Source organism: Aedes aegypti, chromosome 2, assembly GCF_002204515.2.
Source record: "Aedes aegypti strain LVP_AGWG chromosome 2, AaegL5.0 Primary Assembly, whole genome shotgun sequence".
In the NCBI taxonomy this organism is placed as follows: domain Eukaryota; kingdom Metazoa; phylum Arthropoda; class Insecta; order Diptera; family Culicidae; genus Aedes; species Aedes aegypti.
Window position 1 is genome coordinate 29,214,041 of NC_035108.1, and position 18,305 is coordinate 29,232,345.

Consider the following 18,305-nt stretch of genomic DNA (forward strand, 5'->3'; position numbering starts at 1 on the left):
TCTTTGAATAAATAAATACTGTATTTCCCATCAGTGTATTTTTTAAACACCGTAATCTACTCGACCGAATTATCAAATGTATAAATCTAGAGAACCGAACATTCGTTCCAAGCTGAAAGCTTAATCTATTTGTCACGCGCTTCTGGTGATCACTCGATCGAATTTTCAGCGTGAACGGTTATCTGGTTTTTCAGTTTTCTGCTCTTGAAAATTTGATGTTCGATTCATCTTCACTTGAAAATGGAAATATTTTCAAAATGTTTTGTCAGATAAATATGATCGGCAAGAAAGAGTTTCCCTAGGTTTCCCTAACTTAAATCCAACTTTTTTACGCCGGGCCTCTAAACGTCATTGGGCGAAAACAGAGAAAAATGGGAACAAAGCAAAACGGCATCAAAACATCGGCAGTAGAAGAGAAAGTCGCAGGCTTTTTTCGCGTTTACTGCTGTATTTTGTGCGTTAATTTCGGAATTCCGATGTGAAATAGTTTGTCCACAACAGTAAGTTCGTTCTACTCAACATGACGACTTTGGAAAAGCTACAAAACAGCTGCCGCCTGTGTCTGACTTCGAAAGGCGGAGGAGCAATGGATACCAGCAGTGAGCAGCAGCCGTGTTCTTCGGACTCGAAGGCTTTCGTGTCAATCAAGGCCAGTTCCCTGCACGATAAGTTGGCCAGAGTTTTCAGCTTCACGGTAAGTTGCGACGTTAAAGATTGAATTGATCACAGAGTGGCCACCCAGTCGAGAATTTCGGGAATTTGAAATCACCGGAAATAAACATAGGCGATTCTAGTCACCGGGACTTTCCATTCTAACTCAGCGTCTCTGATTAGACTAAATCAAGGAGTGTGCATTTTACTCTGTAGTCATTGAATTGAATTGAACCCGCCTTGGACTAAATCAAGACCAACAATTGAAAAGGCCTCAAGTCCAAAATGTAAACAAATCGGTTTTCTGCTGATTTCAGTGTATAAGAGCCTATTCTTACTAAAACATACAATAGACATTTAAAAATATGCATAAAAGTTGAAAAAATAACATTTTTCTAAAAGGCCCCATCTCATTTTCCGCTAACCAGGATATTCATCGCAAATACGGCCTTTTCTCCAAAAGGCCTCATTTCTATATCTGACGGAAACCGAGTTGAGGCCTGTTAAACAAACATCAAAATTGCAATGTAGATTGCGAAAAACGTTCCAAATTCACTAAGTAGATGCAGGTTATACTACGGAACGACTGCTCCTTGTATTGTTTTACACATTGGTTGTCTAAACGGCGAACATTATCAAGTTTTCCGTCGGGTTCCGGTAGACTGATGCATTTTGTATCATACTACCAAATAATACCTGTGTCAGCCTGTCTGTACTTCACAACTTATCAACAAAAACACGATTTGGTTTCAATTGCATGAAAAATAACGTTCAATAGGGTCCTAAAGGCCTGTCCCAATTTAAATGCCAAACGCTTAAGTTTAGGTTAAAAATACATGTTTACTCTATTTTTTAATGTTTTTCTTTTGTTTAAGTTCAAAAAACATTTTTTTAGATTTTGTATCACTCCTTAGCTTAAACTCAAATTTTGGGTGTATTTTGCTTTCCGTGTCCCTTCCAAAATGTCAGATAGGAACAACCCCAGTGTTAAAACTAAATGCCCTGTGGTGTTTTTGTCGATTAAGCGAACGTCAAACATGATCAAAAATGTCAAGGTTCATTTATGGACCCAATTTTTAAATTAAAGTTTAAATATGATGTAGCCGTTATTTGAGCGGGAAAAATTGCTAAAATAGTTGCAGTAACATTCTCTTTCGTGTCATTAAATAAAAACAAGATTTCATTAAACATTTTAGGACCCAATTGCAATATTATTTCAATTGAACCAATATTTCCATACATTTTTTCGACGACGAACTCGCGTACCACATACATAATGTTCATGGATGACGAAGGGTTCAATCAATCACACATTTATACGACCGCACGAATCTTCTCTTGCTGTAGGGATCTCCATGTACTTCACTTCACCACTTAACACTCTTCTACACTTTAAATTCCTTATTTCATCATCAATTTTGAATGATTTTCAAAAGGCCACATCAGAAGATGATGAAGAAACAAGCCACAACTAGAAGGCCTCAACACATTTTAGAGTAAACAAAGGCGTCAACTCACAGGCCTCATCAGCGTCGGTCGGCGTCTATGGGCACAAATGAAAAGGGCTGCACAGCTTTTGGTGAAATAAAAGCCTCATTTCCTTTGACTCGTTTTTTAAGCAGGATTTTTTGCTAAAATGATAGTAATGAATATTCATAGCTATAAATCAGTTTATCCATCGACTTTCGGGACGATAAAATAACATACAATGCTTAAATTCATAATTTAAATTTGATTTATTGTTTGACAAAACAAGATTGCATTTTTCTCATTGTTTACTTTTTGGAGATGAGGCCTTTTGAATTGTTAGTCTTGAAATTCCAATTACCTATCTACCTAGCAGGGCAGGCAGCAGGTCTTTTTTTAACCTCTGCTTTAATGCAAGTCTCTAAAAAGTCATTATTTTTAACGGAAGTTCTCTAAAGTCGGTTTTAACAAAAATGGTCTCAAAGGGCACTTTTACCTTGCCTTTTTTTTGGGCTTGCATTGTATCATGTTGCCAAACTTTAGAGACACAAGAGAAACCTTCAAAGGAATTTCTGCTCAGATTAATCGAGGAAATGATTCAGTAGTTCTGCTAGGCATTCTGACATACTTTTAGGGATTCCTCCAGAAATACATTTAGGGATTCCTAGAAATTCTTCTAGTGGAGTTTGATGGGATGGATTTGAGATGAATTTCTTCATAGTTTGCTCCAAAAAATCCTGTTACCTAACTCTGGATTTCCTCAAGATATTTTTTGACTGATTATTCCACTGATTACAAAGATTCCAACAACTTTTTTATTTCAGTTTAAAACAGCCAGAGGGGACAACTTAGAAATGGTACAGACAATTATTTTCCTCAACTTTTTTTCCACTGAAAATATTAAAATAAGATTGCACGCCGCCAACGTGTTACGGAGTTATAGTTGATAGGTTTACAATATTTCGCTCTATTATGCAATAATGGCTGAAAAATCTCAGAAATCTCTAACCTATTGTAATGTTCTCTATGGCCTCAAAGGTTTACGCATGAGTTTAAAACGTTAATTCATATATTCAGTAAAATATACCAATTATTTCCACTTACCCCATTTACCCACTTGCCCGCGGTACCTTACTTAACCTAACTTAACCTAAATATATAACGCATTAATCGTGGTAATAGAAGATTGTAACGATTTTTGCCTGAAATTATTAATAATTTTATTTGAAATTTGTTCCAATGTTTCAACATTGGATATTCTATGTAACTCATTGACACTATACCAGGGAGGAAGCTTCAGAATCATTTTCAAAATTTTATTTTGAATACTCTGCAGAGCTTTCTTCCTGGTATTACAACAGCTAGTCCATATTGGTACAGCATACAACATGGCTGGCCTGAAAATTTGTTTGAATATCAAAAGCTTGTTCTTTAAATTCTTATCTACACTGAACCAAGGAATCATATCAATATTATCTGAAAACACTTTTTTTTTTTAAACAGTTTTTTTCCATGTAGTTTTTCACATAACGCTCATCGGTTTATCACATAAACTATTCCGACTTGATTATGATTGGATTCATCTGACAGATCACATAAATTTAAAATGAAAATTTTATTTGAACCATTGGATTTTGTCAATGACTTTTATGTGAAATTCAGATGGCATATATTAATTTTGTTAATGATATTTATATCATAGCACAATTAATTGAAATGGGGAATATTACTGATTTTGAAAGAAATTTATAAAAAATATAATTTAAATTTAATTATATTTATTCAGCATGTTTTGTCTTCCAAAATAAAATATGATTAAGCGAATTTAAATTAGGGTTTATAAACAAAGTTTGAACGGTCTTCTATCCTTAAATTTGGGTATCGCTTCCTATACCATTTTGGGTGTTCCGGATTGTCCACCTTCCGTTTTTCCATTTCTTCCATCGTCATGCATTTACCATTTCTCTCATCTGCAATTGGATCGATGATATTTCCTGATCATTTGCTTGTTTTACGGTGTCAGGGCGTTCTAAATTTAATTTTCTGTTGCTTTGCTGTAAGATCAAATACAGATCAATGAATTCATATTTCATGGTTTTATTTATGAATATTCAACTTACCCTTTAGGTTCACATATTCGTAAAATATCCCATGGTGCGCCATTTCAAATCATTTTCACTCCATTTATCAGGTCAGCCGAACTCGCCATCATGAAAGTACTTCCAGTAAAACGATTAAATTTGCACATGTGCCTATCCCATAATAGTTATCGGATAACATACATAACTTTCGTTCATATATAATATATAGTGTTGACTAATGAATATTATGAGGTATAATAATGAGTTTTATGTACTTTCCACATGAGTATCATTGGATACACATAATATGAATGGGATTTCAAGTATCGCCAAAGTAAGTGACGTTTTTAATAATTTCTATGATATTTCTTGGTTCAGTGTAGCATAAGCCCTAGATACTTAACTTCATCTGACCAATTTATTGGAACCCCTCTCATCGTAACAACATGTCTACTTGAAGGTTTTAAATTAAGAGCTTTTGGTTTAGTGGAAATATAATTAGTTGAGTTTCGTAAGCATTAGGAGAAATCTTCCATTTTTGCAAGAATAAACTTTTTTGCAATCGACTACAGATGACACGCAGACTTCGTCCTTTGGCGGAGAGACCTGTGTCATCCGCAAATAAGGATTTTTTACATCCCTGAGGTGACTCAGGTAAGTCAGATGTGAAAATATTGTATAATATTTTTTTTTTTTTTTTTGTATGGTATTCAGTTGGAGCTGCCTGACAGCTTAACTTGTCAAGGCTGAACCCTCGGTCTGGCTTTTGCCAAGTTTCCCCTCTACCAGGACCAATACTCAGACGGACTAGGCAATGGCGCCCACATGAACACTGTTTTTTTATTAGTATTGTGACGTGGTAGTTTTTGAAAAGTACCCATATTCCCTTGCTTCTGTGAAAAGGAAGCATTATGAAAATCAGCAGCTCAATTAGAATTTGTTTGAAATAGTAGTGTAGAATTTGTTTGAAATAGTAGTGCATTACTAATACTGTCTAGTCGAAATGGTTTTGAATAATTTGTCATACAGGTGCTATTCTAATTACTATTGTCTTTTACGTAAGATTAGAGTCTTAAATGTCAAGTGTCGTCAAGTCTTAACAAAATTAGGCTGTTTAGTAGTAGTTCTAGTTAATTTCATTTTTGTTGTTAAAAGTATTTATTGGTCATTACTTTCATATATCCTTAAAGAAAAAAGTCGCTTTCCTTGTCTGTTCAACAATTTTTCGAAACTAGCAAGTGTACCCTAATGATCGATCTCAGCGTCTTACTTTCCATAGTCATTTTATAGTGAATATTGAAAAGTAAAGTTACCTTAGGCTTCTATTACAGTCTCCTACAAGATTCACTTTTCGGTGGCAAATGCAATGCTTCACAACGCCTACTTTCTACTTGTAAATTTTGCGAAAATGAAGCTGGAATTAGATTATTTATACCGTTGTTACAAAAGAGGTATTTCTTATTATGGCAATGTAAAAACCATATTAAAATAAGATTGTCGCCACTTATTTCTACTCAGTGAATCTACTAGTCATTTTCCTAAGAGTTCCTAAGCATTCCCTACGTCGTATATGATAACGATGTATCTAGCTAGCTAATAGTAAGAGTGGCTACGGATCATTCTGGTTAGCAAAAGGCAAACTGAACGTCACCAATAGTATTAATGTCCACTTCGAATAGATTAATTATTTGAAATGGGCATCAATTCTATCAATGACGTAGAATGTCCGTTGGATCACATCCGAGATATTATTGCGTCTATGCCATATGAATTATGACGCGGCTTTAAGCAAAAAATGCCAAAATGTGATACCACCACTACAGGTTACGCCTTTGGTTTCCATCATATGGGCTAATGGATTATGCCCTCCCATCGCGGCAAGGTCGCATAACCAAGGGGAGGGTGAAAATATTGTATTGTATAATATTGGTCCCAAAATGTTGCCTTGGGAAACACCAGCTCTTACAGGAAGTCTTTCAGACCTGGAGTTCTGATAATTAACCTGAAGTGTACGATTTCACAGATAACTTTGAATTATTCTAACAATGTATGTTGGAAAATTAAAGTTCTTTAATTTTACAATCAAACCTTCATGCCAAACAATTTCGAATGCTTTTTCTATATCTAGAAAAGCAAGACCAGTAGAATAGCCTTCAGATTTGTTGGAACGGATCAAATTTGTTACACGTAAAAGTTGATGAGTGGTCGAATGTCCATGGCGGAATCCGAACTGTTCATTGGAAAAAAAAAATGAATTTTCGTTGATGTGGGTCATCATTCTGTTTAAAATAACCTTTTCAAAAAGTTTACTGATGGAGGAAATCAAACTGATTGGACGATAGCTAGAAGCTTTTGCAGGATTTTTGTCTGGTTTTAAAATTGGAACAACCTTAGCATTTTTCCATTTGTCAGGAAAGTATGCTAATAGGGTCCTAAAGCCCTGTCCCAATTTTAGTGCCAAACGCTTAAGTTTAGGCCAATAACACATGTTTACTCAATTTTCGAATGTTTTCCGTTGGTTTGAGTCCAAAAAACATTTTTTTAGATTTTGTCACGTCCCTTGGCTTGAACTCAAATTTTGGGTGTATTTTGTTTTCCGTGTCCCTTCCGAAATGTCAGATAGGAACAACCCCAGTGTTAAAACTATACCCCTGTGGTGTTTTTGTGGACTAAGCAAACGTCAAACATGATCTTAAGTGTCAAGGTTCATTTATGGACCCAAATTTTAAATTAAAGTTTAAGCATGATACAGTGAAACCTCCATGAGTCGATATTGAAGGGACCATCGACTCATGGGAATATCGTGTCATGGAACAGCAATCCTTTGGAAAGCTGCTTCTAGGGACCATCATAGTAACCATGAAATTTGGTTTTTAGTATGGTTCCACGAGTCGATATCGAGTCATGGAACATCGACTCATGGAGGTATCACTGTATAGCCATTATTTGAGCGGGAAAAATTGCTAAAGTAGTTGCAGTAAAATGCTCTGTCGTGATATTGAATAAAAACAAGATTTCATCAAAAATTTTAGGACCCAATTGAAAACATTTGTTAAATATGTCAACTAAGAATGATAAGCTACTTTCTGGAAGTTTCTTGATGAGGATGTAGAAAATTCCATCATCGCCAGGAGCTTTCATATTTTTGAATTTTTTAATAATAGTTCTCACTTCTTCCAAAGCAGTCTCCCAGGAATTTTCGAAAACGTTATCTTGATTGAGAATATTTTCTAAGTCCTGAGTAACTTGATTTTCTATTGGACTAGTAAGTCCTAAATCAAATTTGTGCGCGCTTTCAAACTGCATAGCATGTTTTTGAGCTTTTTCGCAATTAGTTACAGTGGTCACACTATTATGGGTCACCCACTATTATGAGTCATTCCCATTTGAATTGTTTGCAAAACAAAGTGACTAATAATCGTGACAAGGTGACCCATAAAAGTGTGACCACTATAGTAATAATTTGTTTTCCTCTTTTATTGCCGGTATTGGCTTCTGAGGCTTCTTCAAAATTTTAGATAATCTCCAAAAGAACTTAAAGCCAGGGTCCAATTGAGAAATTTTATTTTCAAAATTTTTATTTCTTAATTGAGAAAAACGTTTCTTGATTTCTTTCTGCAAGTCTTGCCATATAATTTTCAAAGCAGGATCGCGAATGTGTTGAAATCGCCTCTTCCTCACGTTTTTAAGCCGGATCAAGAGTTTAAGATCATCGTCTCTAATCACGGATTCAAATTTTACTTCACATTTTGGAATTGCAATGCTCCTGGCTTCAACAATGGAATTTGTTAAAGTTTCAAGAGCATTGTCAATATCAAGTTTTATTTGTAAAGAAATGTTAACATCAAGATTAGAGTCAATATATTTTCCATATATATTCAAGTCGGCTCGAAAATAATTAAAAGTTGAGCTGATTGGATTGAGAATCGCTTCATGTGATATTTGAAATGTAACAGGGACATGATCAGAATCAAAATCATCATGAGTAACTAATTGGCTACAAAGATGACTAGAGTCGGTTATGACCAAATCAATCGTAGATGGATTTCTAGAAGAGGAAAAACATGTAGGGCTATCAGGGTATTGAATTGGGTCCTAAAATGTTTAATAAAATCTTGTTTTTATTTCACAACACAAAAGAGCATGTTACTTCAAGTACTTTAGCATTTTTTCCCGCTCAAATAACGGCTATATCATGTTTGAACTTTAATTTTAAAATTGGGTCCATAAATGAACCTTGACACTTGAGATCATGTTTGACGTTCACTTAGTCGACAAAAACACCACAGGGGTTTTAGTTTTAACACTGGGGTTGTTTCTATCTGACATTTTGGAAGGGACACGGAAAACAAAATACACTCAAAATTTGAGTTTAAGCAAAGGGGTGTGACAAAATCTAAAAAAACATGAAAAAAATTTTTTTGGGCTTAAACCAACGGAAAACGTTACAAAATTTAGTAAACACGTATTTTTGGCCAAAACTTAAGCGTTTGGCATTAAAATCGGGACAGGGCTATAGGACCCTATTGAGAAATAGCCTGGAGAGCACTCATCAAATAAAATTCTGCCGTTGGAATTTTTTTTAGAATTATTCCATGACCGGCATTGGCATTCAAAGTCACCAATGAATTGACTTATTGCGAGTCAATTTTCACAAATCAGTTTGGAGCAAATTAACTTACTGTCCAGAGCATTGGAAAGGCAAATAGGCAGCTATGAAAGTATATTTACCAAGCTGTGTTTCAACAGAAACACCTAAAGTTTCAAAAACTTTAGTTTCAAATGACGAAAACATTTGATGTTTTATACGCCTATGAATGATGATTGCAACTCCCCCACATGCTCCATCAAGTCGATCATTACGATAAACAAAAAAGTTAGGATCTCCTTTGAGTTTATATCCAGGTTTTAAATACGTGTCGGTAATAACTGCTATATGCACGTTATTAACCGTAAGAAAATTAAACAGCTCGTCCTCTTTACCATTCAAAGAACGAGCATTGCAATTTAAAATATTCTAATTATTATTTGGATCCATTAGAAAAACGTAATCCAATAACAATTTGATTAGTAAATTTTCCACCAACTTGGACTGCTTCAGTCATAGTGGTGGCTTTGAACATTGCATCAATCATTAGATTCAATTGTTCAGTTAGAAAATTAAAATCAGAAGCAGACATATCACTTGAAGTGGGTACATTTGATGATTTTCCGTTAGAATTTTCAGTAGACGTAGAGGCGGAGTAGGAGTTACCTGTGGCGGCAGGGTTTTTCCATTTGATTTGAAACAAGTAGAATGGGTACTCATAGTACGAATAGGGAGGAGTTCAAATTACCTACGATATCGGCAAAGGATTTTCCATGGGTAGATACGTTCGAAATTAGAAGATTCGAACGGCTACCTGACGGATTAAAATTAGTTTGTGAATGAGCATGATTATGATCTTCCTGATGGGTATGATTCCTAATCAAGCGATCGTTAACTGAAAAATGAGCATTGTTCGATACTCTACCAGGCAAATTCCGAAACGACCATTATCGCAACGGATATTATCTTTCATCTGCATGGCACGAGCCTCAACGACTCTCTTGCGCGAAGGGCAAGACCAAAAATTTAACTTATGATTACCCCGGCAATTTGAGCATATAAACTTTATGGTATTTTCCTTCACTGGACAGACGTCCTTAGCGTGAGAAGAACCTCCGCAAATCATGCTTTTGCATCCATGCGGCAATTTTTTGTTCCATGACCCCACTTTTGTCACCGACGGCACTGAGTGGGGTTCTGGTTAATTCCTCCAGATTTCTGGAAAAACTCGGGAATGTTCAGGATTCTAAAGTGGCCACCCTGTATTGAGGTTAAGCAGTCAGTTACAATGCCTTTTATTTTATTATAGTTGGACGAAATGGAGCAGCTACCGACGAATGTTTGCCAGCAGTGCTGCAGCATCATCGGAGAGTTCTACGACTTCTCGGAAAAAGTGCAACAGAATCAATCGTATTTACGGATGCTGGCCGGGGAATGCCAAGAAGTAAAGCACGACCCGGACCAATGGACTGCCAGTACATCCAAGAGCGAGATTATCGAGATGGTTAAAGTTGAGCCTGATCTGGATAATGATGAAGTTGGCGACGGCGAGGATGCAGAAAAGAATTCAGGTGAGGATGGAAGTGTTGGGAGCGGTGATAACGAAAGCGACGAGGATGTAGAATCTGAGATTGAGGAGGAGAAAGTTGTCGTCAGGACCAAACGGAAATATACGAGAAGAGCACCTTTGAAGCCGAAGAAGACGAAAAAGAATGATGGCCCTGATCCGTCGAAAGAGTACAGAAGCAAACCCAAGGATGAGATTGAGGAGGAAGATAGGTTGATCCTGAATTATTTCAAATTCATTTGCGAACTTTGTCAGATATCTACGGAAACATTCATTGATTTGAGAAAACATTTCCGGGAACAACATAATCAGAAGGGCTATCATCGGTGTTGCAACAAGAAGCTATTCAAACGCTGCCATTTGTTGGAACACATTCAGGTCCATTTGAATCCGCATCTTTATGGGTGTGATCTGTGCTCGAAAAGATTCAGTTCCAAAGAGTACCTACAGCTTCACAACATGGAATGTCACGCGGAGCAGGTCGAGCGCCCCTTTAAGTGCGATAAATGTCCGAAAAGTTTTATTCAGAAAGGACAACTATCATCTCACATGGGCCGGCATCAGATGTATCAGTGCTCGAAATGTGACAAAGTCCTGGCCGGGAAAGGATCTCTCAGTGCTCATATGGTGAACATGCACAGCGATGAGGGGAAACATATTTGCGACACTTGCGGACGGGAGTTCAAAACGAAGCAATGCTTTGATAACCATGTCCGGAAACACATGGGTTTGGCGGAAGATACGAGTATCGCTTGTGAAATCTGTCACGTGGTACTACATAACAAGATCACCCTCAAAAAGCACATAATCGCTAAACACACTCAAACGGACGAGATTTTCATCTGTAACATTTGCAACAAGCAAGCTCCGAACAAGTTCGCCCTGGAATCTCACAAGCGAAAAGTGCACTGCGAGGAAAAATATCAGTGCGAATTTTGCGAGAAGCGTTTCAAGAACCCAATTACGCTAAAAGAGCATCGGGCATCGCACACCGGGGAGATTTTGTACACGTGTCCATTCTGTGCCACCACGTTCAACTCCAAAGCCAACATGTACGCTCACCGGAAGAAGGTGCACCCGTACGAGTGGGCCCAGGAAAAGATGAACCGCAACAAGACTCAGCAGCTAACGGCGGAATCGCTCCCGGAGTGAAAGGTATGGTATCACATGTGGGGTTGAGAAATGTACAATGACACGAAATAATAATTGACTGCTTTTTCCATTTAGCTTCCTATTGGTATTATTAGCTTTCCAACATATCCAAATCCATGACACTCTGAATTGGTTTAGAGTTGGAAAGAAATATGCGATGAGCGTAGAAACATCAGACTGGCGCGAATACTGGGTGAGGTTCTGAAGTAAGCTGAACAGTCGTAAGATTGTTGACAAGAACAAGGTCCGGAAATGAATTGTGGCAGGTGATCCCAGATCAAGACTACATCAGTTCAACACCCTGACCGCTTGAAAGCGAACTGACAAAGGACCATCTTCTGAGAGCGCTCTTCATTGACGATTGTGCACGAACTATTGCATACAACGAACCCTTCGGATGACCTAGGAAAGCAACCGCACGTGCTCTTCGGTCTATTGGTGAAATCAGAGTATAAAAAGCATCGTCGCATCAAATCCAACAATGGATTATAATTGTAACTGTGTGCTAGTTTTACAGAAGCAGGCAATCGAAGTAATGCCTCAGAGCCGTAAACATTATGAGGAACTAGGAAATTATCGCTCGAAATTGGCTCTACAATACTTCCGGGAGTATCGAGTTACGAGGTAAGTATAAAACCAACTGCCTATGAATCGAAATAGTAGTAGTGTAGCAGTATTGTTGGGTAGTGGACGTGTTGTGTGAGAACCCATTAATTTTATTTGGATGTTTCATTGAAATTTGCCCATGAGCCAATTCGTGATTAAACCTCAACATCCCACCGCAAAATCGCTAGTGTTTGGAGGTGATTTTAACCTCCAAATTGCTAAATAACTTCCAAATTATCACCTCCAAGTTAGTTCTAATAACCTCCATTATATGAAATATGGTGGCGCGTCGATCGTCGCAAGTTTATCGTTAAACAGTCAATAGGGCGATATTCAAAACTGAAAAGGCAATAGATGGCTCTTTTTCAATGGTAGTAAAAACGAAATCCTAAAGCAAAGAAAGCACCACGGAAGATGAACTAAACACAAAAAGTTATGATCAGTGCATGCACGGTCCATGCACCAGTGTGAAATTCCGAAGAAAATTACAGAATAAATTCCAAAGAAAATTCAGAAGGAAACTCCGAAAGAACTTGCACAGAAAATTTCGAAGAAAAGGAAATTCCGAAGGAAATTCCAAAGGATATTCAGAAGAAAATTATAAGGGAAACTCCGAAGAAAATTCTGAAGGAAATTTCGATGAACATTACAAAGTATATTCCAAATGAAACTCCAAAGGAAAATTCGAACGAAATTTCAAAGCAAATTGCGAAGAGAATTACAAGACTTCCAAAGAAAATTCCACAGGGAATGCCAGAAGAAAATTCCTAGTTTAATTCCAAATTAAATTCTAAATGATTTCCAAAAGAAGCTCCAAAGATAATTCCTAAGGAAATTTCGAAGGAAACTCCAAACCAAAATCCAAAGGAAATTCCGACAGAACTTCAAATAAAAAATAAATCCAAAGGAATTTCCAAAAATCTTCTCTAAGGAATTTTCCGAAGAAACTCACCGAAAAAAAAAATCTCGCACGAACTTCCCAAAAGGAACTTTCTGAAACAACTTCCCGAAGAAAATTCCGGGATAAATTCCAAAGAAAATTACAGTGAAAATTCCGAAGGAAATTCCAAAGAAAATTCCAGATGAAATTCAGAAGGAAGCTCCAAACGAAATTCCGAAAAAAAAATTCAAGCTCCAAAAGAAATTCTCGAGAAAATTCCGTAGAAAATTCCACAAAAAAATTAAATTTTATATGGAATTTCAAAGGAAGCTTCAAAAGTAATTCCAAAGAAAATTCCGAAGAAAAACTCCAAAGGGAATCTTAAAGGAAATTAAAAAAAAATCCGAAGAAAATTCCAAATAAAATTCCGAAGGAAACTCCACATGGAATTCCGGAAGAAATTTCAAAGAAAATTAAAGAGGAAATTCCAAACAAATTCTGAAAAAGATTCCAAGCTCCAAAAGAAATTCCCAAGAAAAATCCGAAGGAAATTCCAATAAAAATTCTGAGTAAAATTCCAAAGGAAGCTCCATAGATAAATCCAAAGGAAATTTCGAAAAAAGTCCAAAGTGAATTCCGAAAGAAACTCCAAAGGAATTTCCAAAGAATTCCGAAAATTCCAGATAAAATTCCGATGGAAGCTCCAAACGAAATTACGAAGAAAATTCCAAAAAAAATTTCAAGCTCCAAAAGAAATTCCAAAGAAAATTCCGAACTCCACATGAAATTCCGGAAGAGATTCCAAAGAAAATTCCAAAGAAATTCTGAAGAAAATTCCAAACTCCACATGAAATTCCGGAAGAAATTCCAAAAGAAAATTCTGAAGGAAATTCCAAATAAAATTCCGAAGGAAGCTCCAAAGGAAATTCCGAAATAAAGTCCAAAGTGAATCCCGAAGGGAAATATTAAGGAGCTCCAAAAGGAACTCCAAAGAAACTTCTCAAAGTAATTTTCGGAAGAAACTTGCAGAAAGAATTTCTCGTAGGAGCTTTTCAAAGGAACTTCTCGAAAGAAATTCCGATGAAAATTACAAAGAAAATCCCGAAGGATGTTCCAAAGAAAACTCCAAATGAAATTCCGAAGAAGAAATTTCAAAGGAAATTGCAAAAGTAATCCCAAAGGAAATTCCAAATGAAACTCCGAAGGAAATTCTAATAACAATTCCGAAGAAAATTATAAATATTCCAAAGAAAATTTCGAAGGGAACAAATTCCAAAGAAAAATTCAGATTGAATTCCGAAGAAAATTTCAAAGGAAATTTTAAAACAAAGCTCCAACAGAAAATTCCACAAGAAATTTTAAATGTAATACCAAATAAAATTCTAAATGCAAAGAAGAAACTTTTCAAAGGAAGTATCCGAAGGAACTTATCGAAAGAATTTCCCGAAGGAACTTCCGGAAACAATTTCCCGAAGAAAATTCTTGGATAAATTCCAAGGGAAATTCCGAAGAAAATTATAAAAGAAATCTAGAAATAAATTCCAAAGAAAATTCCAAATGAAATTCCGAAGGAAGCCTCAAAAGAACTTCCAAAGGAAATTCCATAGAAAATTCCAATACAAATTCCAAAGAAAATTACAAAGAAAATTCCGAAGGAAATTCCATAGAAAATTCGAAATGAAGTTCCGAAGGAAGCTTCAGAAGAAACTCCGAACGAAACTCCAGAGGAAATTTAGAAGGAAATACCACAGAAATTCCAAAAGCTCAAAATAAAATTCCGAAGGAAATTTCGGAATAAATTCCGAAGAAAATTCTAAATAAAATTAAAAAAGGTGCCTAGCTTCAAAAGAAATTCCACAATAAATTCCGAATGTAATTCTAAATGAAGCTTCAAAGATAATTCCAAAGTAAATTCCGAATGAAACTCCACAGTAACTTCCGAAGAAAACTCCAAAGGAAATTCCGGAAGAAAATCTAAATGAAATATTAAAAAAAATCCGAAGTAGATTCCAAAGGAATTCCAAACGAATTTCCAAATGAACTTCTCGAAAGAACTTACTGAAAGCATTCCCCGGAAGAACTTTTCATAGGAACTTCCTGAAACAAGTTCCCGACGGAAATTCCACAGGAAGTTTCGGGAGAAATTAAAAAAAAGCTCCAAACGAAATTCCAAAGGTAATTAGTAAGGAAAGTCCGCAGAAATTACAAAAAATCCAAACGTGATTCCAAAGGAAATGCCACAGGAAATTCCGAAGAAAATTACAAATGTAATTCCGAAAAAAAAAATCCGAGGGAAATTCTTAAAAAAAATCCAAGCTCCAGATGAAATTCTACAAGGAATTCCAAAGGAAGCTCCAAAGGTAATAATTAGAGATGTACCGAATAGCACTATTCGGCTTTCGGCCGAATACCGAATAGTTGAGAAATTATTATTCGGCCAAACGAATATTCGGCCGAACATTCGGCCGAATAATGACTCAATATTCGGCCGAATAAAACCGTTAATTTCGGTCGAATCACACCTAGTTTTTAAATAGGGATAGCTTCCACGGTGAAGAATTGATCAGAATGATCGTTTTAAGCTTTTGAAACCGTGTGAAGAAAAACAAAAGTCAAAAGCTCTGAGGATTTATATTTCTAAAATAAGGGATTTGTATCTTTTTGATTGCAGTTTTGATCCATTTAACTTTTTAAGGAACTAGGTTAATACGTCGCTTTATTTCTCATCCGACTTCTGGAAGTGCTTCATATTAATTAGAGCAAATACATCGCATAGGGTCGGTGTTCCCTTAGTAGACTGTCCCCTATATTCGCACTAGTAGCTTTTTACGACCGTTTTTCTATAAATCGTTGCAAAATATTTTTTGACATGAATGTCAGGAGTTATTTATCTAAGTACCATTGATTCACAGCTCAATTTTGTTCAAGAAATGATTTTTTGCTTAAAATTCTAGTTCCCTTGCACCTATAGTACACCTACTGTTCCTAGAGTAGAGAAACTTTGTTTTTTTTTTAATAAACATACGATTTTGGTTTGCCTACGCCGTAAAGCTATTGGAACAGGAATTAGAAATAGTGCTACTATAGTCACATGTGTTCCTATAGGCACAAGCGATAATAAATGCAAAAGTTTGAATTTTCGTTGTTTCCATATTTTTTACAAATCAAGGTGAAAAGCACTTTCAGTTTACGTAAAAATAATGCCACAATACAATCCATGCAAGATGAGTGAAATATTGAATGGCTTGTATATTGAGCAGCATCGCAATGCCATATAACGGAAAAATTCTCACATTTTTAAACATTTAGTATCAAACTCCATCCATGGAATCCACCAAAGGGAAAATTTGATGTATTATAACTTGAACAAATTAATCTTTTTTTTTTATTTTCCTTCGTGTGAAACATAATGTTTTATTACAATTTATTTTATTTTGTTATTATTCGGTCACTATTCGGCCTATTCGGCCGAATAACAGATTTCATTATTCGGCAGACCGAATATTCGGCAAAATCAAAATAATCGAGATATTCGGCCCGAATATTCGGCCGGCCGAATATTCGGTACATCTCTAGTAATAATAAGAAACTCTAAAAGAAATTCCGAAAAAAATATCCAAAGGAATTACCAAAAAAAAAAAACATCATAAGGAGATTTCTAAGCAACTTCTCTAAGGAATTTCCTAAAACAATTTCCCGAAGGAAATTCTGGGAAAAATTCAAAAGGAAATTCCAAACAAAATTACAAAGAAAATTCTGAAGAAAATTCCAAATGAAATTCCGAAGGAAGCTCCGAAAAAAATCCGATTGAAACTCTATAGGAAATTCCGAAGGAAATTTCAAAGAAAATTTTGAAGAAAATTTCAAGGTCCAAAAGAAATTCCCAAGAAAATTTTGAATGTAATTCCAAATGAAATTCTAAAGGAAATTCCGAAGGAAGCTCCTGGGGTAAATCCAAAGAAAGGATTGGGGAACATAAAAATGAGTTGAAAAATCTAATTTTTGGAAAAATCGACGGGAAATTTCTAAAGGCAATTCAGGAATAGGATTTTTTTCCATTATTAGGAGAGATTTTTTTTCGAGTGATCCCTGTGAAAATTCCTAGTTCGGTATTTCGAATCAGAACTTACTGCAAGGAGAAGGTAAATAGTGACTTTAGAGATCATTTTGGCTAAAAAATAGATTTTAGAAACCGTCCATTCAAAATGGGGAGTTTTTAGCGATTTGCATCAAAAAAGAGACCAAGTCTTCAAAACGTGATCTGCTACCAGCCCTGCTTTCCGGAGAAGTCCCAAAGGTTGTCCACGGATCCAGCTGGTTCTGTCCCCGGATAGATCTGTCGCCATCAAAATGACCGCTTCAAATCCAAGCCGTATTTCCACCTCACGAGAACTGCGTATCTTGTCGATTGAAGCATCCTCACCGAAATTATTCCCGTTGCTACCGTCACTGTCTCTGCGTCTCTATTTCGATGACCTTACTATCGCCAGATCTCGTCAAAGTTGCCATAAGTCCAATCCTCGCCTTTCCCATCATATTCACCTCGACTTCCACCGCCATCAGGTTCTTGTACCCGGATTCTTGCCTACAATCTCGCTGAAGATTGTATTTCCAACCTGGCATCTTGGTGCTTGAAATAGTTCCGGTAGCGCCTAAAACAGAAAAAAAAACAAACAGCTGAAGTCCATATCTCTTTATCTTTTGAAAAGTCAATGATGTGGGTGGAAATAATGAAGAATGACTTACCTTTTCGTTACGCAAATCACTCAGAATCCAAGGATATGGTTTTATCGGATTTTCAGCAGAAATCTCGCGTAACAATTCTAAAGGGCCAATAATCAAATTGTAAACAAATCGGGTTTTGATACCATTCGATAGCATCTCCCAACACCCACAAACTATGCAAACATTAGCTGTGTTCAATGACTTTGATCGAACTTGCTCGGGGTTGGTTGTACTAGCTCGTATTTTTTGTCAACAAATAACTGTCAAAGCTACTTCGAGCAACTCCAAGCTGCTTTCTCAATGAACGCTCTTTTAACTCTTTTTACTAATTTACCGGAATTCCACGTGAAAAAAAATTCGCGCACTTAACAATCCGTATCGCTTCGGAATTTTGCTTTTTTTTCTCAATGTTTACGTTTTTAAACGTCAAAAACACGAGCTACTGCGAGCTGGTTGAACTAGCTCGGACTCTAGCTTCCAACCTGTTTCGAGCGACTCGGAGTTGGTTGGACTCGGCTCAATGAACACAAACCCGAGCGACTCGAAGTAGGTTGGAGTGGCTCAATGAACACCAAAAGCTGACTCGCA

The 18,305-nt window shown here is 36.3% G+C and overlaps 1 protein-coding gene and 1 long non-coding RNA gene across 3 annotated transcripts; one reads left to right on the forward strand and one right to left on the reverse strand.

The window, feature by feature from the left end:
* Window positions 1-356: 356 nt before the first annotated feature.
* On the forward strand, window positions 357-12,347 carry LOC5578169 (transcription factor grauzone). Of its 2 annotated transcripts, XM_021840380.1 has the most exons (3): window positions 357-694; window positions 10,097-11,509; window positions 11,582-12,347. In XM_021840380.1, the coding sequence occupies exons 1-2, from the start codon at window positions 521-523 to the stop codon at window positions 11,504-11,506; spliced, it is 1,584 nt and encodes a 527-aa protein (XP_021696072.1). In that variant the 5' UTR covers window positions 357-520; the 3' UTR covers window positions 11,507-11,509; window positions 11,582-12,347. The 2 variants fall into 2 exon arrangements, with proteins under 2 accessions (XP_021696072.1, XP_001663739.2); XM_001663689.2 differs by lacking the exon at window positions 11,582-12,347 and having other exon boundaries at window positions 10,097-11,580.
* LOC110675416 lies at window positions 3,880-4,356 on the reverse strand. Its single transcript, XR_002499477.1, has 2 exons — window positions 4,239-4,356; window positions 3,880-4,172 (listed from the first exon to the last, which is right to left on the reverse strand). It is a non-coding gene; the product is annotated as an uncharacterized LOC110675416 (long non-coding RNA).
* Window positions 12,348-18,305: the final 5,958 nt, after the last annotated feature.

Bases quoted from the DNA above. Each gene is read 5' to 3' on its own strand.
- LOC5578169 (XM_021840380.1), top strand. From the start codon at position 521: ATGACGACTTTGGAAAAGCTACAAAACAGCTGCCGCCTGTGTCTGACT. The intron at 695-10,096 runs GTAAGTTGCGAC...ATTTTATTATAG, and splicing joins CCAGAGTTTTCAGCTTCACG to TTGGACGAAATGGAGCAGCT.